Consider the following 25,699-nt stretch of genomic DNA (forward strand, 5'->3'; position numbering starts at 1 on the left):
ATGGGTGAAACAGAGGGTGGCAGTGTTGAAACAGAGGGTGCTGTGAACCTGTGATGATGAACCAGACGTAGAAACAACATAGTCGCGACCGTTGCGTGTCGACAAGTAAGTTCGCAATTGTGAACTGGTCCAAAATCCTCGCAAACTGGCAGAAACCCTTGCGAACACTATAAAAACAAAAAACTCTGCAATTTCGCGAGAATTCGCGGATTTTGCGGTTTGCGAGTTCGCAAATACGCAAATTCGCGAACGCCAGATTCGCAAAATTCGCCCATGCTTATTTAAAACTGGATTGTTTTCCTTTTTGAATTGAAGCAGCTGTTGTGTAATGATCAAAACATTCAGATTGTTCTGACTGGGGTGTTCCATATAACTCTGCCCTTCTTATGAGCTATGAGGGTATCTCCATTTATTTGTGACTAAGAGAAGGGAGATACAGCTCAATTTTTAATATCAGTATTGCATGATCGCTGCTTTGTATAAAGTGTACACTTAAGTGTTGTGATCTCTGAAATAAACTGTAGCTGCAAATGATGTAATCTAGAATGGACTGTCCACTGACTCCCATTCTTGTAAATTGCATAAAGACATCTCCTTCCATCTTACCATTCAAGATTACTCCACTAATTCCACAGACCGGTGGGAAGATTAATTTCCCTAGTTCATTGCCTATTATACACTCTGGAAAGACAGGGTTTGGGAGAGACCAATAATCATCTAAGTGGTTTTTGCTAGAAGCTGTGCCCAGGCTATTGTAAATTTTCGCATCAAGTCTCGCAGTAGGAGGATTTGTGGATTCATTTCTGTGTCTAAGGTAGATTCGATTAAATCAAAGATATGAACCAGCACTGTTTCGTGTTCTAAGCCCAGGGGAACATAGATATTTAAAAGGAAAAGTATTTCTACAGAGGTGGAACTCTCCTTTGGTATTTTCAGCTTATGGCACTTAAATAACCTATTTAAGTTATTTCAAATTAATTTTCCACATAACTTAATTTTTACTACAATAACTAAATATAAATGTAATACTTTATGTGGGATTTTCCAAATTTAAATCTTAAGAAAAATATGTTTAATTTAATATGTAATTAACTATTTATCTCGAAATGAAGGTAATAATGTTTAAACATTTTTAAAATGTGTTCTACATTTTGAATAAAGATTTTAAATTAATATACATTATTAGTTAACGTAAAAAAATATTTTTACTTTCTTTAAAAAAAGTTGAATTCATTTTTTTACTTTTCCTTATACATTACCACTGGGGAGGGATCTGTGCTGGATAGCAAATACCTCTGCCTACGTGTGAAAAGTTACAAACAGCAATTTTACACTTGTAAATAGACCTCCAACCCTGAATTCAGGGGGAGGAGACGTGTAAATCTACACTTTTGACACAGTACATTACTCAAACGTGTAAGAGTATGTAAACTTACACAAGCAGTTTTACTAATGTGTACGTTTACGTTTGTGAACAGCTCCCTCGGTTTGTTTGGTCTACCACTCACGCATTTTAGATATTAAACGCTTCTTCAGGAGTCAGAATGTTACAACTGTCCTCAGTCACCTGAGAATAATTGATATTGACCTAACTTTAAGCTGTTTAAAGAAGGCTTAAACATTTTGACTCCAAGGATGCCAAAATCTAAATGACAGAAAACAGACATGCTTCCACCTCCACTTAGAAGCAGAAACCAGCACTTCAGGGAGAGTTTGAAATCTCCTAGAAAACAACCTCATTTATGATTATGTATTTTGAGGAGAAACCATGATAAGATTTGGGAAGACTATGAAGATGATCCACCACCACAAAGAGCAGCACAGTAAAATGATCGTACCATCCTGTAGCATCAACAAGGACAATGTAATCATGCATACTACCTGTTCAGTTTACAAGCATACTACCAGCAGATGTGGACATAACAATGCATTGGATTATGTTGCCTTCCACTGACATTAACCAGGTGTTAACTTACGTAATGAGGTGCATGACCTCGGTTTCCCCCACTGCTCTTTCCCATTAAGTGTAGCTCCTGTTGTCAGGTACTATGCATCAGATTACATAAAAATACACAATCTATAGAGCAAGTGGTAGCTTGAAGACGCAGTCCGGCAGTGAAAATAGGAGTGGCAGTTCAAACTGCTGCTCTATTTTACTTAAAGCTAAGTCCAGTAACTACTTGGAGAAGGTTAGAAACTCTTGCAGAGGAAACTGCATTCCTTGTGACCCTTCATGCCCCCTACCAAGGGGTACCTTCAGGGAGTAGGAGTGCACAACATGTATGCAACTCCTAGGTAGCCACGCTAAGTTGTCCCTTAGACTCTCATTGCCTGTCCATCGGAGTTTGCTCACTGGTATTCACTCATTTGCATGAGTCTATGTCCCTATACAAATTAGGTACTTTCCCTTCACATTGCGCAGGTGTGTAATGGGTGCCTGCACAGGGCATATTAAAGGACGGACTATACAAGCAACGGCTGCTCCTTCTGTAATCTGAAGGTGCTCTAAGAGCGCAAAAAAACAATCAAAAACCACCACTGGGTCTGGACCCCCAACAGTAAGGCTGAGCCACGAAATACCAATGAACAACAGAATGCCAATACTGTCACAATTCTCCCTTATAAATCACAAAACCATAAGAATTATTCACTATGGTAAAATGCCATACTGATGTCAAAAAATGAATCTTTTTATTTTGAATTTTTCTTTTTCAAGAATTATTGGTTATTATTTTACCAATTTGTTAAACATTACAAGACCTCAACATATATATATATATATACAATATTCACAAAACTATTTTGTACAATATCAACAATGTCACAATTAACACAAACAGTTCATAAACACTCATACCTTCACTCATTCACATCCATACATATCATCATGTATTTACACAAAACCTGGAATAGAAATATTCACAGTAAGCCATATACAAAAGAATTTTTTAAATGATAAGACTTTTTCACGAAAGTTTTTGCTATTCCTTCTTTTTAGATGGCCAAAAAAGCTCTAAGTATTTCTAGAGTTGACTGGGGTTTAGGGAATCGCCCGTCGGAGACGAATATCCAATACAACCATGAATTTATGTCAGTTACAGCGTCGGAATAGTTTCCGCCATACTTCCGGTTCCGCAAAGGTTCCTGGGACAACTCCCAGGAACCTTTGCGGAACCGGAAGTATGGCGGAAACTATTCCGACGCTGTAACTGACCACAGCATCACGCTCCGAACAAGACGGAGACCAGTCGCCCTTCTCAGCGGCCGTACAGACCACGGCACCAGCGCTGACACTGACTACAGTATCGAAAAACCAAGCGGGAAAATCTGCAACCCACAGTGATCAGGGAGAATGCGTGTCTTGTGAACAACCCAAGGGAACTGCATTTCTGTGATTCACCACATTTTGGACCTCCACTATAGATAAAAATTGATGGTTGTATTGGATATTCGTCTCCGATGGGTGATTCCCTAAACCCCAGTCAACTCTAGAAATACTTAGAGCTTTTTTGTCCTGATGAGAACTCCGCGAATGGTGTGAGTTCGAAACGCGTAGACAACTTTTTGGCCATCTAAAAAGAAGGAATAGCAAAAACTTTCGTGAAAAAGTCTTATCATTTAAAAAATTATTTTGTATATGGCTTACTGTGAATATTTCTATTCCAGGTTTTGTGTAAATACATGATGATATGTATGGATGTGAATGAGTGAAGGTATGAGTGTTTATGAACTGTTTGTGTTAATTGTGACATTGTTGATATTGTACAAAATAGTTTTGTGAATATTGTATATATATATATGTTGAGGTCTTGTAATGTTTAACAAATTGGTAAAATAATACCCAATAATTCTTGAAAAAGAAAAATTCAAAATAAAAAGATTCATTTTTTGACATCAGTATGGCATTTTACCATAGTGAATAATTCTTATGCTTTTGTGATTTATAAGGGAGAATTGTGACAGTATTGGCATTCTGTTGTTCATTGCTAAGAGCGCAAAAAGCAAGCGGAAACAGCTCCAGCGTTTTTTTAACAAAGCTCTCGGGTTAAAATAAATTTGCTAATGGAGGCTCCCGTCTTGAACTGGTGAACTTCACCAAGTCATACCCTACCTGGATGTGATAGAAAAATGTTAATACATATTTAAAAGACAAATCAAATCGCTCCTCCTTACAGAAACGTTATCTCTGAATATATTCCATTAAACTCTCACAGCAAATATTAACTTCATACATAACAAATTATTACTGACAATCTTTACAAGTACATACCTTTGCAAACCAGGTGGTATCAAAATCAGTTAATATGTCAGGCTTGTTTTTGCTCATTTTCGTAAGAATCTGAGCAGCTGGTAGTAATGTAAGACAGCGTGGCCTGGCTTGGTCAGTTCTGGAATGGAGTAACAACAACCCCTAGAAAAAATGTAAAATATAACAATAAATAAAACATTGTCTTATGATTGATTTGTAATGTTAATAAAATCAGTCCAGTAGTATATCAATGTAGCTGTCCACAGGCATTCACAAAGAAAGGAAGTTACAAATACCATCATGGTCATTTAACCGTATACTTGCAAAACCTAGAAATTCAGATTTTGAATATCCACTTACAGATGTAGAAATTAGATTCACCCACTATATAAAAACCAAAGAGAGCAAATGATTTAAAACAGTAAAGATAAACCAATCCTGATGTCAGGGTGGTCTTGCATAAAGCTTCTACAAAATATTTTAACATCATTGTTGTGCCGCTACTAAAACAATTTAGGTTGCGTGTGCTGCATTGATTCCGTCAGCTCTCAGAGTCACAGTTCACTAATTTAATTACTAAAGTAGTACAACACTTCTGAACTCATCAACTGCTCAAAATCATTTGTTTTAATTAATTTGACGCATTTATCAGGGAAGGCAGCTAATTATAAAAAGTTTAGGGTCTGTTGCAATATCCAAAATTCATACACAATAAAAACTCCTGAGGTACTTTAAAGTACCAGGAGCACCCTACACTCAAAAAGCCAATTCCACAAACAAGCCCTTGGTACTGGTCACAAAAACCTACACAAAATACTTACCTCAAGCTAACATCATATAGATGGCACAGTCATGCTCCAGAAAAACCTCAGTCTCAGACCATATGTCACACTGTGATTTTTTCTATGAATGGTGCCTAGGGACCTTCTAACTCATTCAGAGTAATACACATACATTTTCAAAACATGTTAAAAAAATTATAGAAAGTGCCCCACTAAGCAACCACCATAAGCCAGTTTGCTATTGCTCACCAATTGGTTTGCTGTATCATCATCAGCACTTTCCTATATTGAAAGGAGGACTAAGCACTGCGTATGTCACTACTGGTGCTCAATGTGTACAGCTACTGATTAACATCACAAGAGAACATCAATCTCCTATAGGTCCTCTAGTAAGACCACCTTTCAAAAAACGTGATAGTAAAATATCATGTTTATAAGCTTAATAGGGGATGCAGTTAATTTTTTAAAAGGTGGAGATGGTCTCTTTACTGAGGAGAAAACTTACTTAGGCTTCATGAAATCTTCAATCATGCAAAATGTGAAGCTTCTGGTGTAGCACCAACTAGTTGAGCTTTTTCCCCTTGATCTATTCTAGCTGTAGAACTGGTAGGTATTTGTTTTTCAACCCCATATTTATTAGCAGCAGTAAGTACAAGTCTTTGTTCTTCTGTTGTTTGGGGGTGTACGCAACCACTTTTGTTTTAGTATGGATGGAACCTCCTGACACACCCTAGAAAATAAAGAATTGACAATCATAGGAATGTTGGATGGAAAACTGAAAACCTCATTTTGTTTATACTCCATATATTTCTCATCCATCTGTATTTTGCTACATTCTCACATAGTTGGGAATATTTGGTGGTGATATCTCCATCAGGGGTTCTAAAGGGTGGTTGAAGGATTTATTCAGTTGAAGGGAATTTTCCTATGGCAGTGAAATGCTAATGCTTTCCACTGGTGGAAGAAATATGGCTTCTTGGGTTGAGCCTGTGATTGATGCTGCTGTTGCATCTATGTTTGCCACTGAGGTCTATGAACCTGCTACCTCTGTCCGTTAATATAGTCCCTGAGGTGGACTATTTGGAAATATTTTCTCATTTGCAAGCCCAACAATTTTATGGTCTCTGGTTTGGTCTTCATTCATTGATTTTCATCAGTGGTAGGAGTATCAAAGAGAGACAATACAGAAAAAGAGAGATCAGATATGGTATGCTAAGCCTCTAGGTAAAATAGTTAAATTGAAACCAGAATATAGGCTTCACATCAAAGCAAATACAACTTGGTTGTATCCTAGCTGTCCTTGAAAGCTGGATTGGAGTAATCATCCATTCTTTTAATGTCTCATTAATTTCCTTTTTTCTCAGTGTGGATGTTCACTGAACTGATCCAGTGAATCTGAAATGGGTGTGACATTATCAGATCAGGGAAGTTACAGAAATACGACACACCATTATCCATTTGTCTGCTCGTCTTCCCCTGTGGCTGCATGGACATTGAATCTATGCCATTTTCTATTTGGCAAGTTGCACCAGTATGGTGTTAGAGGGAGGGTTCTCCATTAAAAAGAAAGGCTATGAATCATGTGTCCTATAATATCACGTCATCTTAGTGGGGTATTCGGACAAGGAACTCAGAAGGTAGACCATAGTGTTTGCAAATGCCCTAGAAACAATCAGGGGACAAGTTGTGCTCATGGTTTTGTTTGGAAGGATTTAAAGATCAACAATGTCTACAATGACAAATAATGGCATTGGTGTTTGGTTCCTTTGCAGCCCTTTTTCTATACCACATCAAAGCAAATTATACTAATAAATGTTGATAGTTAGGAAGTGATAGATTTCAGGAACTGTGAGGAACACCACCTGAGAAGGAATTTTTAGCTGTTGTTGTGTCCCTCTCCAGGGTGCTAATTGTAAAGTGTTACCTCCCTAAGATAACCTTCTATTGCATGTTTCTCTCAAGACGTTGTGCTCCAGGACACTCCATCCCATGACAATTTATATAAATCACACCTAACTAGAATGCTACTTCCTTGGGGTATAATTCCTTGAAACCTACCTCTATTGTGCACAATTCTCTTGCAAGCTTTTCCTCAGAGCGTACTCCACTCAGGCTTCCCTCTATTGACCATTATGTTGTTATTCATAGGTGTTATTTCACCTCTTCCTTCGTGGTTTTTGAGGTAGAGGAACAGGTATACATTATGGTGCTTAAGGTGTGCCAGGCACTAGAAGTGAGGCTGCAGGCTCCCCAAGTCATGGTTTTTGCTACTATGCGGGGTCCTGATTCTTCCTTCATTGCTGAAGAGCCATGAGGTCAGCATGCAAGGGCTCTTCCATTTATATAGCTAATTTAATGACATGTATCTTCTTCTAGGATGGTATGCATTTGCTTAAGATGATTCCACACGTACATTTGAGGTCAACAGCCCGATCGGTAATGTGGTCCTTGAAGTCAAGATCTTAGCAGCAAAACAAAAAGTGCCACGATGTGGAAAGATGTCAACCATGATCACCAGTGGTAATGTAAGTCTTTGCCGGGAAAATCCACAATGTGCCAGATCAAGTTTCCCCACAATGCTTAGGTGGGTGTATCATGGAAAGGGGCGACCACTCGGTCCCCCCGAACGTATGGCTGAGTGCCTCGATCCCCCCGGGAAGCCATTTTTGGGCGGGAGGCGCGTCTCGGCTGGTATGCCCGAAGCGGCGTAGCCGGGGCGCGCTTTTTCCCGCCCTAGAGTGGGCTGGCCTAGACACCGACGCAGCCAGCCACGCCCTCGGGGCGGGCAGGGGCGGGTTTTCGCCCGCCCTGAAGACGGATAAAAGAAGGCGCAAGACCAGAAGACGTCCTCTTGTTCTTGTGCTCCGAAGCTGCACCTCCTCGCTACACGTGAGCTCGGGACGGAACGAAGAGCCAATTTTGAGCGTTTTGATCTTTTTCTTTGTCTTTTAGATACTTCCTCGGAGATATGCCTAAGAAAGGCGCAAAGAAGATGACGACCGACCAGATGGTGCGGATCCTCTGCAAAGAGATGTCCGAGATAAAGAAACGGTTGGCGGAGCGAGACGGGGAGGAGGGTTCGGCCCCTGCGCCGGCTGGAGGGAGACCTAAGAGGCCGAGAAGGGTTCCAGCCGGTGGAGACGTCCCGGTTCCCTCTGCCCCGCTCGAGGCGCCGACCCCAGTACCGATAGAGGGGAATCCAATCCCCGTTGTCGTCACCCCGACTTCCAAGGAAGACATGCCCCCCGAGCTGGCAGCACAGCTAGCAGCATGGTTGGGGGATAGTAGTGATGGTGCCACGGCTGCCGAGGCACAGGCACTGATAAAAGGACTTCGTGAGAAGAGAGATGCAGCTAAAGTGACTGCGCCGTTGGCGGGAATAGACAAGCCGCAAGCGGCAGATGCTGCGTCCGGTTCAGGTAAGCGGCCATTGCCGATTGCAAGGGACGAGTCAGCACCCTCTCGTAGAGAGAGATTGGGACAACATGTGCCTTTAGCTATAAAGGAAAAGATCTGGGCGGGGGAGTACGTGAATATTTTCTCCTTGCTTGTTGATCATTATGAGGTGGAGCATGTTAAAAGTCAGAAGGACCTAATGCATCCGAGTGTTTGGCGCGCAAAAATGGCCGCCTTTAAGGTAAATGAGAATATTGGAAACTGGGGCAATGCGTGGGGTATTTTTACATCGATTTTGGGGGAACGTAGGCCCGAGTTGCTTCCAGAGTTTCCCATTTATCAATCACGAATAATGGGTTACTCGACAGCATATCAAGGTAACCATTGGTTTTGTTATGACAATCTGTTCAGGAAAGAAAAGGAGCATAACAAGAGTTTGACTTGGGATTGTTACGATTCTGTAACATGGGATAAAATGAAAGAATCGGGGATGTTAAGAATGTCATTAGTTGGGAGCACTGTTGTTGATTACTCCCGCCAAAATGGGGGGACGCCCTTTCGACCAAGTACGAGCACTGACGATCAGTCGAGGCCCGCAGGCAATACAGGAAGAAAGGGTTTCTGTTTTAACTTCAACAAAGGGAAATGTACCAGGCCTCCGGGATTGTGTAAATTCAAACATGAGTGTAGTACGTGTGGGTCGTCCCATCCTGAGTCATCGTGCAGAGCCAGAACGGGTGAGAATGGGGGTAAGGGAGGCGCCAAACAGGTCTAATCTAGTCCGAGGGGCGCCTTTACCAACCCCGATTGATACCTTGGCAATGATCCCCTGGCTCAGCGAATACCCGGATCGTACTTCTGCCGGGGTGCTGCGGAACGGTTTTACACATGGTTTCCGCATCCCGGTGGGGGACTTTCAGGGTGTAGGGATTTGCAAGAATCAACTTTCCGTTTTACAACATACATCTGTGGTGCAAGAGAAAATTCAGAAAGAGGTTAGCCGGGGACGGGTCGCCGGCCCGTTTAGTGTACCCCCGGTACCGGATTTTGTTTGTTCTCCGTTAGGGGTGGTCCCCAAGAAGGACCCAGGTGAGTTTCGTTTGATCCATAATCTGTCTGCTCCACACGGCCTTTCGGTGAACGACGCAATTGATCCAGAAGTTTGTTCGGTGCGATACGCATCGTTTGATGAGGCAGTAGCCATCTTGAATCGCCTGGGGCCCGGGACGTTGATGGCGAAATCAGATATCGAGTCAGCGTTCCGGTTGCTCCCGGTACACCCAGACGATCAGCGTCTTTTGGGATTCGGGTTCCAGGGGTCATTTTACATGGATAGGTGTATGCCAATGGGATGCTCTATATCATGTGCTTATTTTGAGCAATTCAGTACTTTCCTGCAATGGGTGTTCACTAAGAAAACGGGTTTTCGAAATGTAATGCACTACCTTGACGACTTTTTGTTCCTTGGTCCCGCCGGAAATCCCGAATGTGCTCAGGCCTTAGATGAATTCTGTGTGTTGATGGGTCATTTTGGCGTGCCGTTGGCACCGGGTAAAACTATGGGTCCCACGACTTGCCTCGAGTTTTTGGGGATCGAGTTGGACTCAAGGGGGGGGTGTTTCCGTTTACCAGCTAGCAAAGTGTTGAAATTCAGGTCAGCCCTCCGAGTATGTTTGAATACACCTAAGGTTACACTGCATCAGTTGCAACAATTAGTGGGAAAGTTGAACTTTGCCTTGAGAGTAATCCCAATGGCTCGCCCCTTTTCCCGCTCCATTGCCCAAGCGATGGTGGGCCTGAAGGAGGGTCATCATCGCACGAGGTTATCGGCTGAGGTCCGCCAGGACATGCGGATATGGTTAGCATTCTTGGCGGACTTCAATGGCCGAGTCGTCTGGAACAAGCCAGCCGTGTCCACCTCGTGGGAGAGAGTCTAGCACCCAGGACAAGGAAGGCATATGAAGGGGCGTTCCAGGCCTATTTAGCCTTTTTGGGGGCAGAGAGAGGGGGTCTTTGGGGTCAGGAAGAGTGGGTAGTACTCTTTCTGATGTCTTTACATAGGGCTGGGAAATCGGTGGCTACGGCCCAAAGGCATCGTGCCGCCATTTCCTTTGTTGCCAGGGCCCATGGCATCCTGGACCCAACAGCGTCTTTCACAGTACAGAAAGCGCTGCGTGGGTGGCAACGCCTAGAGGGTCGCAGAGTAGACGTGAGACGACCGATAGGTCTAGACAGGTTGTCCCAGTTACTGGCCACACTCCCTAACACATGCTCGTCCCCTTTTGAGACCTGTTTGTTCCGGACTGCATTTACGCTGGCGTTTCACGGGGCTATGAGAGTTAGTGAGCTGGTTGCAAGGAACAAACAGGATGTGACGGGGGGCTTGTGCAGGGAACATGTTCAGATCCGGGGGGATGCGATGATTGTCTCCTTTCTCAGGTCTAAGACTGACCAAGATGGGAGAGGGGACTGCACGATCATTCGCAGGAACCCCGAGTCATCCATGTGTCCGGTACAGTGCTTAGAAGATTACCTAGCACAGAGAGTGGCATCATGGGGGGGGACATTGTTGAGGCATGCAGACGCCACCCCGCTGACGAGGTTTCAGTTTCAACGGGTGCTTGCAATGGCCATTGCCGCAGCGGGCTTGGACCCGGGCGAATTTGGGACCCACTCCTTTCGTATAGGGGCTGCCACTGAAGCTACAGCCAGGGGTCTTAATGTAGAACAAGTGAAACGTGTGGGGCGCTGGTCCTCCAATTGTTATAAGAGGTACGTGCGATTGCACATGTTGTGAAGCTGTAATCATGTACTCACGCCTCTTGTCTTTTGTTTGTTTTCAGTTGCGCAAGCCTACGCGGCAGGGCAGACTGTGCAGTCGACCCAACACCAGGCCAGCGGTCGCACGTCACCGGCTGTGAGGAAGGAGGTGTGGGTCGTGGGCCACTCATACGTGAGACGGGCCGCAGACGTATTCAAAGCAGGTGACATGATTCACGTACCTGGGGAATACGGGTACAGAGTGTCCTTCTACGGAAGGGGCGGTCTCTGTATTGACCAGTTTCAGGAATTTTTTGAGGGCTTGTTAGAGCGGATGAGGTCACCGCCGTCCATAGTCATAGTGCATTTGGGGGGCAATGATTTGGTCACCACCGGTAGACGACTTCTCCTGGAGGCTATGCTTTCCACGGTAAGTTGGTTAGCGAGGAGAGTTCCGGGGTGCCTAATTGCGTGGTCTCATATGATCCCACGAAAAGTGTGGCGGGGGGCTATCTCGATCCCTGCTTTGAATCATTCTGTTAAACAATTGAATAACAAAGTGAGTAGGTTGTTCCGTTCCAAGACATTGCATTCGATCTCGCATAATTGTATTACTGATGACAGTATGTATCTGGGGGATGGTGTGCATTTGTCGAGGGCGGGGAATGAGTTACTCATAGGAGACTTCCTAGCCTGGTTAAAATCTTTAAAACATGACCTTTAGGTAGGAGTTTTGTGGGGGGTCCGGATAGCCGGTCAACTATCCGGACCTGTGGCGGTAAGGTCATGATCGGTGAGCACTAATTGGTAGATCCCTATGAGTGGGCGTCACCCAACACGGATGGGAGCGCTCGGGAGAGGTGGCCATTGGCCCCTCAGTGGGGAGGCGGTCCCGTCTAAGGGCGGGTCGCCGGAAGTAAAGGAAAGGCGGTCAAGGCCCCTTCCTTTGTAGGAGGGGTTACAGCCCCCTCCTGGGGAATTTCCCGGGGCCAGTGTCATCTGCGACGGCAGATGCGGTAAGTTGTGTGGGGTGGGGAGAGGTCAACGATACCTTCTAGATACCACACACAAGTGTTCGAACGACCTTTAAATGGCGTCGAGTCTTAAGTGCCCCCGTCAAGTCAAGGGAAATTGTTAGTAGTTGCACTTGAGGTAAGCCTCTGTGCTGTCGCCCCTCCCAAGTGGGAGGGGTAAGTCTGGTTAGGGATCTTGACACCGGTTATGACCTTGCCGTTGGCCCTTAAACGTTAGGATGTACAATTTCAGTGTTCTTAGAGAATGTTTTTTGTAGGATGCTAGTTCGGCTAGGAGAACCTCTGTATTAGAGATTATGTTAAGGTTAGCCAAACATCGTAATGTGATAATGAAATTGTACATAACATGAAAACGTTTAATGTTTTAATTTTTTGTTTTAATAAATACGGCCGGGATGGTCACTCCATCCCACATCCAAAAAACTTTAAGAACTGTTTCCGGTTTCCCTCCTTTTGGGGATTGCGTTGAGAGGGGGTGGCGGGTATCTCAGCCATATGGAAAGGGGCGACCACTCGGTCCCCCCGAACGTATGGCTGAGTGCCTCGATCCCCCCGGGAAGCCATTTTTGGGCGGGAGGCGCGTCTCGGCTGGTATGCCCGAAGCGGCGTAGCCGGGGCGCGCTTTTTCCCGCCCTAGAGTGGGCTGGCCTAGACACCGACGCAGCCAGCCACGCCCTCGGGGCGGGCAGGGGCGGGTTTTCGCCCGCCCTGAAGACGGATAAAAGAAGGCGCAAGACCAGAAGACGTCCTCTTGTTCTTGTGCTCCGAAGCTGCACCTCCTCGCTACACGTGAGCTCGGGACGGAACGAAGAGCCAATTTTGACCCACCCACCAGCCCCTGAGGACAGCAAGTTGTTGTGCAATAAAGTGAAGTTATAAGTTTGTTTTTTCCATTTCGTTTACAGGCTGTGACAGTATCAGTTTGTGGTTAATCATAATAAAGTATGGTGAATATCGTCTAGGTTGTTACGATTAAAATGATTTGATGTAGTGTTGCATTTCTAGCATGTTCTTTCGGTCGTAGCGACCAATGTTTTCATAGGTTTGAGTAAGAATTGTCGTATTTATTTTTGGTAGGCGGTAAGGTCATGATCGGTGAGCACTAATTGGTAGATCCCTATGAGTGGGCGTCACCCAACACGGATGGGAGCGCTCGGGAGAGGTGGCCATTGGCCCCTCAGTGGGGAGGCGGTCCCGTCTAAGGGCGGGTCGCCGGAAGTAAAGGAAAGGCGGTCAAGGCCCCTTCCTTTGTAGGAGGGGTTACAGCCCCCTCCTGGGGAATTTCCCGGGGCCAGTGTCATCTGCGACGGCAGATGCGGTAAGTTGTGTGGGGTGGGGAGAGGTCAACGATACCTTCTAGATACCACACACAAGTGTTCGAACGACCTTTAAATGGCGTCGAGTCTTAAGTGCCCCCGTCAAGTCAAGGGAAATTGTTAGTAGTTGCACTTGAGGTAAGCCTCTGTGCTGTCGCCCCTCCCAAGTGGGAGGGGTAAGTCTGGTTAGGGATCTTGACACCGGTTATGACCTTGCCGTTGGCCCTTAAACGTTAGGATGTACAATTTCAGTGTTCTTAGAGAATGTTTTTTGTAGGATGCTAGTTCGGCTAGGAGAACCTCTGTATTAGAGATTATGTTAAGGTTAGCCAAACATCGTAATGTGATAATGAAATTGTACATAACATGAAAACGTTTAATGTTTTAATTTTTTGTTTTAATAAATACGGCCGGGATGGTCACTCCATCCCACATCCAAAAAACTTTAAGAACTGTTTCCGGTTTCCCTCCTTTTGGGGATTGCGTTGAGAGGGGGTGGCGGGTATCTCAGCCATATTTCAGCAGTAATGCAAAAAATGATGTTCATCCTTCCAAAACTTCTTCCCATCACAAAAAGGGGGCCCTTTTAAGGGGATCTTATCAAATTGATCAACAAAAATCCTGTCATTAATCAATTGCATACATAACCAAAATGAATTAAAGGTCAAATGGAGAACTGATCAACAACAACACAAGAAAAAACAAAACACAACAAGGAAAAATAAGTTACTTGCAGAAATGAATGTAGTTTTTGCATATTGTGTATGCACAATAGATTAAAGGTTGCTCCAAAAAGTGGAAACAAAGTGAAACAAGTGCCTGCCTGGAGTGAACATGTAAGAGATAAAAGCAACTGTACATGTAAAATTCAATAAAACATGCAACGTAGTACTACAGCAGCCTGCAAGCTAACTGCTCAGCACAAAATGAAAGAATCCTCTTCAAGGGGAGCTCTAGAAGTTTCTTAGAAGTCCAAGGGAGATTATTGCTTGGATGCAGATAATGAATATAGTTGACATTTCGACCCAGATATTAGTGGCAGTTTGAAACCATCTCATAGGGTCTTCATCTGGATGTGGGGAAGGGACAACCTGTTGGTTAAGGACTGGGTGTGTTTACATAAAATATGGTTGGTGTTGTTCTCTAAGCAGTATGGGTTTCCTGTAAGAACTCAATTGAGTCGCATGAAAATGGGCCTTACATGGGGTTCCTGTGGAGGGTGAAAAGACTGCAATCCTGCTCGTCTCTAATTGGGTTCTAAATAAAAATGGATGAACCAATCACACTGCTTAGAGAAAGCACATCAACCATAGTTTTGTTGCTGTTTCCTGATTCTTTCTTTTGTTTTCTTCTCTAGTTGTATGTGTGCGGCTGGTGAGAGTGCTCCAAGTGGCTGGATGCTGGAGCCCCAACTGAGCGTATGGCGTGAAGTCACATTGTACATTTGGCTGCACATACATACATTTTGATGGCTGACCAGGTCAGATTGATCATCTGGATTGTTCATGGGCTGGCCACAACCTCCAAACGTTATAATGTTCAGGCATATATAAAACAGAGGGGGGGGGGGTAATGTTGCATTTCTCTAGGATAAGCATTTAACACATTCTGGGGGCAGGGCTCTTCATAAAAGGTGGAGGGGTCAGCTGTACTATGATGCTTACTTTGCGTTTGCAAGGGAGGCTCCTAGTTGGATCAGGCCCGGAGTTTTCTTCCAATGCCATATGGTGGTCTCAGATCCAGAGGGTCATTACGCCCTGGTGCTCTGTCGCTTAAATAGCAAGGAAGTTGTGCTGCTGAATATATATGGCCCAAATACGGACTAGCCATCCTTTCTAAATAGCCTGCCACACATCTTTGCAGCTGCGCTGCCTTACATGCAGATTGTTAGAGGTGGACTTAAAATGCTTGGTTGACCTTGCCTTAGATAGGTCTCATCTCATTGCAATCATCGCCTTTGAATAGTTGGCAGGAGCATTCCGTACTTGGATTCAATAATGGGGTCTTATTGATTGTTGGAGAGAGCAGAACCATGGGGCACGGGCTTACTCCTTTCGCTCTGGCCTGCGCTATTTGGACGTTCGCCTAAATGAGGTACTATGTTGTGATACAGTGTTTGAATGGGGGGTGGATGAGGAGTATTTGGCGAGAACCTATTCTGGCCATAACCCTTTGTTATACAATTTCCTGTGGTCACCTCGTAGACCTTGTATCCCAACTTGAAAGCTTAACTCAGCCTTGCTTGATGACCCGGCCTTCCGGTCCTTCCTTTGGGATGTAGTTCATTCTTTTTGGCTGAAGAACTCGGGCAGAGCGTCATCGTTGGGGATTGAGGGGAAATCCTGAAGCTGGCTATGTGGGGTTATTGTATCACTAATAAGTTGGGTGTGCACACCCGGCTGCTCACTGACAATATGCAACGAGAGGAGGTATTGAAGGGTTTGCATCAAGAGCTGGGGGAGAGTTGGCAGTCGGCAGGGAGCATCTACTTGCTGAAAGGGAGAAGTTGTTTGCACTGGTGGACCGCTTGAAGCAATGTGATTGCAAGGCCTCTATGACACAACGAATGCGGATAGAGATAAGTTGGGGAGCATGTTGGCTAGGCTACTCAGGGAGGAGACCATGGGGGGCACACTATTCTCCAGATTCGAGATTTAGCTGGTCAGTATGTGTTTAACCAGGGGAAAATTAATGCGACCTTCACTCAATACTACCGCAAGTTATACTCTGTGCGTGCCGCAGTCAACAAGGCAGACATATTGTAATACATGATAGATTCCTCTCATTTGGTCCTGGGCCCTGTTATAGCAGGGCAACTGGGTGTAGATGTTTCCTTCCAGGAGGTATGGGGTGTAATAAAGGAGATGGCCCGCAGCTAGGTGTTCGGTTCTGACGGGCTGCCTATGGAGATTTATGCAACTTATTTTGGTGTCCTTGCCCCTAAACTAGAGGAAGTCTTTAACTGAACTAAAGGAAAGGGGGGGCTAAAGCAAAAGGGGGGCCTAAGCAAATGGATGACTCCCACATTCCTAGTGAGAGGCTACAACTGTGTCTTTACCCAAGAAGAAAAAGTCCCTGTGCTACTGGATTCGTACCGCCCCCTCTTTATGCTTAATGCGATTAAAAAATCCTGAGCAAGCTCCTGGCAAATGGAATATTGCCACATGTTGGTAAACCCTGATCAGACAGGGTTCATCCCTACCAGTAGCACTTTGCCGTTTGCCTAATATACAACAGTTGATTCATAACCTGCACATGCAAGAGCACCTCCTGCCAGATTCGCTAGTACTATCCATTGATATCAGAAAGGCATTTGAGTCCCTTCGTTGGGGGTTTTTAAATGCTGCTTAACTTGGGATGGGGTTTGCGCTTAGATTTGTTAAATGTAACAGACTGTTGTACACATTACCGGTGACGAGGGTAAGAACTGGGTCAGTAATATCGGATGCCTGCATAATAGATTGGGGCACCAGGCAGGGATGCACATTGTCCCTCCCTGTTGTTTGCCCTAGCTTTGGAACCATTTGCACTTTCTCTATGGCAGGGTGGGTAATACTGTGGTCTGCAGATCGCAAAAGATTGTCTCTATATTTCACTTTCCGCTGTTGACAAGTTGTTAGATATGCGTGGCGAGACTTCTGACTTGGAAGGGGTGATGGCAGCTCTGTCTGCGTTTGGGGAGATGTCAGGCCTCAACGTCAACTGGAATAAGGCCTGCGCCTTTTCCCTGCATCCTGACTTTGGGAGTCTTGGTCTTCTGTGGCTGCTCCGATGGTGTGCTGGGAACAGACTATCATTCGATATTTGGGGATGCCATATATAGGACCGCAGAGTTGCTCTTTGAGGGTAACTATGCCTGGGCTATATCCTTTGCGCGATGATTGGTCGCATTTTGGAGTGCCCTCCCTATTACCATCAGTGGCCAGATAGCCATTTCTAAAATGGGGATTTTACTGTGGCTCTCTGTTTGTGGCTTTACCAGTAGAACAACCTAGAGCATTTTTTTGGGAATTGGATAACATCTTTCTTACGTTACACTGGGGGACTTTGAGGCGTAGGCTGGCATTGCGGGAATTGCAGCTCCTGGTGGATGTGGGAGGAATGGCTGCTATAGACTTTTTTTTTTTTTTTTTTTGGTGTAAGAATTTTTATTGCACTATTTTATCACACAGAGTACAAATCGTTTACCATCCATGGTGCACTAGCCTACAACCACATCGGGCCGGCTCCCTGCAACCATGGTTACGAGCAACTGTTCCAGAACTACACAGCCCATCAGCCGACATCCAGCGGACCGGCGGCGCATTAGTAGATAGAAATCCGTCGCGTAGCAGTGCTATGGTCGCGACCTTATACATCAATAATCTTACTTTTTCTCGTTTTTTTTGTACATTCAACTGAAACTTTAACTTAACGGTACAGTCCCCAACTTGTAGTTTCACCTCTGTAACCCTCCCTCTGCATCACAGCATCCTCCCCCCTAGGAGCCTGCACTGTACAACTGCTTGTCTTTTGTTGTCATCCACATGCGTTCATTCACACAGCTTACGCTTCTGAATTTGCTGGGCCATGTACAAGTAAGTAGTCACGCAGGTATCCCCAGTAATGTTTGGGCCTAGAGCCGATCGGCAGTTCCTCCTCATATGTATTGAGCGTGTCTCGGCAGTACACCATGTCCTCAATCCAGCGTTTCACCTCTGGTGCTCTCTTACTGTTCCAGTGGATTGACACCCTTCTTTTAGCCAACAGGAGTGCGACCGGACAGAATTTACGCTTCAATGCTCTCAGGTGTGGAGTGATACCCAACAGGCAGATCTTTACATCACAGGACATGTTAATCCCCAACATTTCATTCAAAACCTGCACAACTTGTTCCCAATACCCCGCTACCTTTCTACAGTGCCATGCTAGATGCATGAAGTCTGCCCCTGCCTGGTTGCACCTGCAGCAGTTGGAGTCTTCTCGTAACCCGTGTTTGTGCAGTCTGTGTGGGGTGTGGTATACCTGATGCAGATACTTGTAGTGTATTATTTTCAAGTTCCCATTAGGGGTGAGCATGCCCGTTAACATGCATGCGGAGTCCCATTCCTCCTCCGTCAGAGGCTCCACGAGCCCCGTGCTCCACCTGTCCCTTGCCTTGAGTGTGGTATGTCCCACTGCCCCTTGCGCACTTGCATAAAGTTTAGATACCATGTGAGATGCCTTGGGTGTGGTCAGGAGTAGTTGTAAAGGTGCAAGTGTAGGTGGCTCTTCCGGATATGATGGGTAGTGTTCACGTATCGCTCTATGTAGCCTGAAAAAGTTGAAAGTAAACAGTTGAGAAGGGTTTGTGATGTAGTGCAGTTTATCGAGTGTCTGAAATTCACCATCCCTGTACAGGTCCCCCAATGCGTCTATTCCGGCCCGCCTGAACAGATCCATTCCCACCTTTTCCTGTGTCACCGAGAGGGCTGGGTGGTGCGCCAGTGGTAGAGTAGGTGCGTATATTGGCAGACAGTTCGCCTCTTTGCCCAGGAGCCTCCATGCTTCTACAGTTGCGTCTACTGTGTTTATATCACGTTCATGTAGTTTGGTGCGTTTGTGCGTGAGCATACTAGTCAGAGGGATTGGGTCGGCGTCGCCCTCTTCTACCGCCACGTGCGTCAGAAAGGGCACTTCATGATACCAGAAATGCGCGTATTGTGCCTGCGCACATAAATAATAGAGATAAAAGTCTGGCACTTTGAACCCTCCCCTAGCGTAAGGTAAGGTCATGGTGCGTAGGTCCATTCTTGCTTGTTTGCCCGCCCATAACAAGTTGAGCACAAGTGTCTTGATGTTTCGGAAGACAGCAGCGGGAGGTTTTATAGGGATGTTGTTGAATAGATAGAGAAATTTCGGTAAGAGCACCATTTTCACTATCGCCGCCCTGTCAGCCAATGATAGAGGGAGTCTGTTCCATTTTTTAATTTTATCCTCCAGGGTTGCTATCGTCCGCCCATAGTTTGTCCTGACGACTACCTCTGGGTCTCTGTGAAACCATATACCCAGATATTTTGTGGGTTCCTCCTGCCACTCCAACGGATAATCCAGGGGAGTCGGTTGCGTGCTGTCTGTGAGCGCTAGTATCAGGGATTTATCCCAGTTAATTTGTAAGCCGGCCTGGTGACCAAACTTGATATATTCCCTCAGGAGAGGATTTAGGTGTTGTTCAGGGTTTTTGACATACAGCACCATGTCGTCCGCGTACAGTGAAATGTGTATGGGACGGGAGGGCATTTGAATCGCTGAGTGATGATAGTGCTGTCGGATTTTGCAGGCTAGAGGCTCCAGCACCAAAGCAAAAAGCATTGGAGAAAGCGGGCATCCCTGTCTAGTGCCTCTGCAGATAGGTATGGGTTCTGATATATATCTGTTTACTCTGATGCGTGCCGTCAAGTTTGTGTAGAGCATCGCTATCCATCCCTGAAATATCCATGGGAATCCCATGCGCACCAGCACTGCGCGGATAAAAGGCCAGCCGATGGTGTCGAACGCTTTAGCTGCGTCTAACAAGACAGCCACTGCCTTCGTTTCTGGTGCCAGATAGTGTGCTAACGCGAACAGCGTACGGGTGTTGTGTGTGGTGGCCCTGTCCGGGATGAATCCCGACTGATCTGGTCGGATTAACATTGGCATGAGAGGTTTTAGCCTGTCTGCCAGCAGACTAGCTATGATTTTGGTGTCTACATTTAACAAAGACAGCGGACGGTAGGAGTCACACTTATCTGCATCCTTGCCAGGCTTTAGTAGTGTGATGAGCAGGGCCTCCCTTAGAGACGCCGGCAGAGTCTGGGCTTCGTGTGCCGTTCGTAACATCTGTACTAAGTGCGGTGCAAGTGTGTCAGCGTATGCCTTATAGAATTCCGCCACAAATCCGTCCGGCCCAGGTGCTTTGTTATTAGGTAAGCGTCTGATGGTGTCTGTGACTTCCTCAATTGTGATTGGGCGCTCCAGATACTTTCTATGACCATCTGCTAGCCAAGCCATCTCGATGTCCTCCATATATTTCAATAGGTCCGTCTGCGACGGTGAGGGGTGTGCTTCGTATAGTGTACCATATGTGTTCATAAATTCTCTTAGTATACCTTTAGTGTCAGTGATTACCTCCCCGGTGTTGGTGGTGATGGTTGTGACATTTTGTGGTGTTCTGCCTGCGCATATCTTAGCGGCCAGCTCCCTGCCCGGTCTACCCCCTTCGCCATACCTCCTTGCGGTTGCTCGTTTAGTCACATATTTCAATTCGTCTGTCGCAAAGCTAGCATGCTCCGTTAATAGTACTTGGATATCCCCCAAGAGTTTAGTGTCTCCTGTTTGTGTGTATGCCTGCTCTAGGGTTTGTATGGCTAGTTCACGTGTGCGTATTTGTTGCCTGATGTCTTTGAGGATTCCAGATGCTGTACTGAGGCATACTCCCCGGATGGTAGCCTTGAAGGCCTCCCATAGCAAGCCTGGGTCCTCTGTTGTCGGGCTGTTAAGATCGAAGTATTCCTTTATTGCATTATGTATGGTGTCGACATATACTGGGTCTCTCAATGCTGACGCTTGAAAGCGCCAGGTGAAGGGGGGTGGGTCGTAGTGAGGGATGTCTACTTCTAACAGCACCGGACTGTGATCCGAGAGTGTGCGTGGCAAGTGTGTAACATCCGCCACCCATGAGAGTACATCTTGTGAGCCCAGCCAGTAGTCGATCCTGGACCAACTATTGTTCGCCGCATTCACGTGTGTCGCTGCTGTCGCCCCGGGGTTACGAACTCTCCAGAAGTTCCACCAAATGTAGGTCGTCCATAGCGTCCCTCACCATTGTCCTAGCATTCCCATGTTGTTCTGATGTGTGCGCTGCTCTATCTAGTGCGTATTGCATTGTGACATTGAAATCCCCTCCCCACAGTATTTGGGGTGTTGCCATGCTTGCAATATTGTGCCATACTTTGCTGTAAAACCCCGGGTCGTCCACATTAGGGCCATAAGTGTTCACCAGTAGGATCTGTTGGCGCCTGAGTCTTCCAGCCAGCATTACGCACCTCCCTGCAGTGTCTCGCTGTATGTCTGTAACTTCCAGGCCCGTACCCTTCCTGACTAATATAGTAACGCCCCTGGAATATGTCGAGTAGCTAGTGTGAACCACTGTTTCAGCCCAACGTGCCCCTAGTGTTGAGGAGCCATCCCGCTCTAAGTGCGTTTCCTGTAAAAAAAACAATGTCAATGTGCAGTCTATCAAAATACGCAAATAGCCGCCTAATCTTTTTCGGGTTGCCCAGCCCCCTCACATTCCAAGTGACCAGTTTAAGCGTGCCCCTACGAGACATGTATACGTGTAAGGAAATGAATTAACCACAGCGGATACCTAGTCTGCCTGTTGTATCGCATGTATGCGTCGCCGTACCTTATAACATGTGGAATTGACAATGCTATATGCTTAAATGGAACAGTATTCATCGGACTGTGCGCCCCAAAGGAGTTCGCCATGCTTCTCAGACACAGAGGTTTCAGTCTATTAGAACTTAGTTGTCTCAATTTCCCCCCACCCACTTTAGCGCCCAAACTTTGCCAAAGCCATCCCTGTATTAACATTAACTTTAACAGAACTGTCGTTATCCAACATAGTTCGGGGTACACCCTCCTGGGGGTGTCACCAGGTTCACACATCTCCATCCACATAGTGGATGTGGACGGTCGCATATGCGCTGTACTAGTGAATAATTGCTTGCGATTTCTTCCAACCCCGTTTCCCCCGCCGGCCTGTCCGGCATCGCTTAAATATCCGTTCTCCGTTACGCTGTCTTCCCCTTTGTCTCTAGTCCTAGCTTGAACTCGAGGTGATACTCAGCAAAGTATGCAGTGTTCCTCGCACCGCCAGAAGTCAAGCAAGAAGGCCGGTCAGGGCCATGGCCACCCACCCACTGCCACTCGGTCCGGTAGCCTGCCCAACCTGCCCGCAAGCGCACTGCGTATACTCACGTCCGGAGCAGCACCTCCGCGGCATCCCATACTCAGAGATAGTACTCACTGCATGTCTGTAAGTGCTTTTCCGGTCCATTTGCTGCCACCCATGCTGCGTGCACTGTCCATGTGGTTATCTGTAGGTGTCCGTGCATAGAAAAATCCGTTTCACGTCCATGTAGTACCAACTTGTCGCCAGTTCGCTACTGTTCCAATGCACTCATTCCACATCGCTGGTCGGTTCATTGCGGTCGTGTTGTTTCCTCCGCTTTCCTTGTAGCTTGATGAAGTCTTGTGCCGCTTGCACCGTTGGCAGTATGACAGGTTTCCCGCCAGTGAGGACTTTGAGTTTCGCCGGATACAGCATGGCATATTCCATGCCCAGATCTCTCAGCTTTTTCTTGACGGGGGCAAACTCTTTCCGAGCCAGTTGTACCGCCATGGTGTGGTCCGGGTAGAACTCCAAAGTGTTCCCCTGATGCGTAATTTTCCCCAGCTCTCTCGCCATCCGCAGGACCGTGTCTCTGTCCCTGTAATTCAGCATACGTGCGATGATCATTCGCGGGGTGGCTCCGGGTTTCGGCACTGGGGCCAGGGATCGGTGTGCGCGCTCCACTAGGAACACTGGAGATAGATGGTCAGCTCCGAACAGTTCTTTGAGTAGGTTTTCTATGTAGGTCTCCATTTTCCCTGTGTTCGTGGACTCCGGAAGGCCCGAAATTCGAACGTTGTTCCGCCTGGACCTAGCTTCCTGGTCCTCCACCCTTGCTCTCAGGACCTCCACTGTTTTCACCAGGGCTTCGCATGTCTTGGCTGTGGTGCTCTGTTCGTCCTCGAGCTTCGAGATTCGTTGTTCTGCTTCCGCGTGGCGCCCTTCGTGCTGCTCAATTTTCGCCGCCATGTTGTCGACCCTCTACACCACATTATCCAGCTTGCCGTTCATCTCCTGTAAACTCTGCTGTATCGCCCTCAGCACTGATTCCATGCCCGTGCCCTCTCGTGTTTCCCGGCCCCCTTCCGCCTCCGATTCCGCAGGGTTGTTTTTGCCTTGGTTCCGCTTCTCGAATTGGAGCTTGGATTGGTTCCGGTCGGGCTTCCCCATTCCGAGACGTCGCTTTGCCTGGTGTCACTCAGCTGAGTTGGGGCCGCAGCCCTATGATGGGCTCGAGGTGCAACCGGCACGGGTCACCGGTGTCACAGTCCCTCCTCTTTCACCGCGCGTGGACAGCAGCGGGCTCGCTCATTTATATTCAGGCCCTATGCAAGGCCTTGGATGTTGGGCGCAGCAGGAGCCCCTCTGTGCTGGACTCAGTTGTGGCACTGTGAGGGTATGGGTCCACACCAACACTCCCCACTGCCTGAGTGGTCGCCCTCGAGCTGTCGTTGTGGTCAGCGCTGTTTTATCGTTAGCCCGCGTGGATGTTAGGTGCCTCTGCACGTTGTGTATTGCGCCTGCATGCCTCTGGTGTGGTCAGTACTCACTCCGAGTCCTCGTGTGGTCAAGCGCTCCACATGTGCCCGTGTTCTGGTCGGGGGGACCCGGTTCAGGATCCACTCGCCTCCGCCTCGCCTCATGCGCAGGTGTCCCCACCGGCTTGCGATGTGCTCCGGCCGGCAGGATTGTCCGTAGATGCCGCCAGTGTTGTGCGTTCCACGGGCGCCGCCATCTTGCCCTCGGTGGAACGCACGCCGATTTTAAGTGGCGCTGAGTTCTGGGGGCCTGCGGAGGCTCCCCGAGGCTTAGGGGGTGTCAAGCAGCCGTATATCAATCTGCGCCGAGTGTCCGCTGCAGTCCACACGCGCTAGGGGCCATTAATTACCTCGGGTCTTCGAGCCTCCGGGGCGGCCATTTTGTGCGGCGTCCGCTAGGGCTCCGGTTTTTCGGCTGTACCTTCTGCTTTCCGCACAGCGGGTCGTGGCACCGGGTCCGGAGACGTCAGCCCTGCATTCCGATGCACAATTCTGTGTTCAGCGTTTAGTCTGGCGGGGTTTTTGGGGGTCAGAAGTCGTTAAGAGCGCGACCGCCCGGCGGAGCTGACTCGCTAGCCAGCCATACCGCAGTGCGCCCTCTAGCTCCCCCCTGGCTGCTATAGACTTTGAACGTTACACCCTGGATGGCCAATTAAAATTGATGGCTCAGTGGTGATCGACTACCTGGGATGTTGTACGTGACAAGGAGTCCGTCAGAACCTTTAAAAACAAATATGGCTGTGTAACAGGGTTCGGACAGTTAAATAAGCTGTCTCGGTATTCTTTTTGTGCACTCTACCGTTAGACTTGGCCAGGTTTGGGAGATACATGGCAGAGCTCCGACATAGGCTTATGGAAGAAGAGGGGCCAGGCAATACGAAAGTCAATCTGGTTTATTAAACAATTACTCTACAGTAACCAGCCGGTGAAGATGTCATTTTAACTATTAAATCTTAGAACTTGTATGAAATTTTGCAAAAATGTTGAACTGGCATAAATTTTGCATAAATGTATATATTTATCCTTTTACTATGTTTTGACAGTGCTGTATGTAAATGCTTTTTTTATGAATACTTTTTTAAACAATGGTTACTTCAACAATCTTTTTAATTGTACGTAAGTTGTATTGTAAATGGTTTTAAGTAACTGTGCAATATAAATAAAATACATTTATTGATTCATTCATTCATTCACGTGACAAGGAGTGCCGGATTCCGCCCTGCGCCCATTTGACATGGATCCTGCTGAAACCTGGCCCTGTGGCATTGGTGCAACTAGAGAATGTGTTAGTGCTGAGAGATACATCTGGGTGAGGGAACATCAGGGTTTCATAAACCAGTGAACTCCCCTTGATGATCATTCTGAACTGGCCACCCCTAGGAGCTGCAGTGGTCTACAGATTTGGCTTGAGGAAGGACTCTCTATTCTGAGTGATTTATTTATGGGGTGAGCCTAGTTCCTTTCAGGACACAAGAGAGACTTATGATGTCTCGACTGGCCATTTCTTGCTGCATGGGGCTCTGCTGGGTATGATTCATGCTTGATGGGGAGAATGAGGGCTACTACACTTCCATAGAGGGCTCTACTGAAGGGGGCAAAGATGAATCTGGCTCAGTTGCCCCATCACTGGGTGGCAGATTTTGGGTAATTGTATAAAGAACGACCTGTGAAGAGGACTCTGGCCTGCATCCCCAAGATATGTCGTAATGATAGGTTTAAATTAATCGAGTT

The 25,699-nt window shown here is 46.6% G+C and overlaps 1 protein-coding gene across 1 annotated transcript in view; it reads right to left on the reverse strand.

Annotated features, from left to right (window-relative positions):
• Positions 1 to 25,699, reverse strand: part of LRRC9 (leucine rich repeat containing 9) — a 719,638-nt gene that overhangs the window by 249,944 nt on the left and 443,995 nt on the right. The window contains exon 20 of the mRNA XM_086937964.1: positions 4,271 to 4,411. Coding sequence (XP_086794090.1) covers positions 4,271 to 4,411 — 141 coding nt within the window. The remainder of the gene's footprint in view (positions 1 to 4,270; positions 4,412 to 25,699) is intronic.

Source organism: Lissotriton vulgaris, chromosome 9, assembly GCF_964263255.1.
Source record: "Lissotriton vulgaris chromosome 9, aLisVul1.2, whole genome shotgun sequence".
Taxonomy (NCBI): domain Eukaryota; kingdom Metazoa; phylum Chordata; class Amphibia; order Caudata; family Salamandridae; genus Lissotriton; species Lissotriton vulgaris.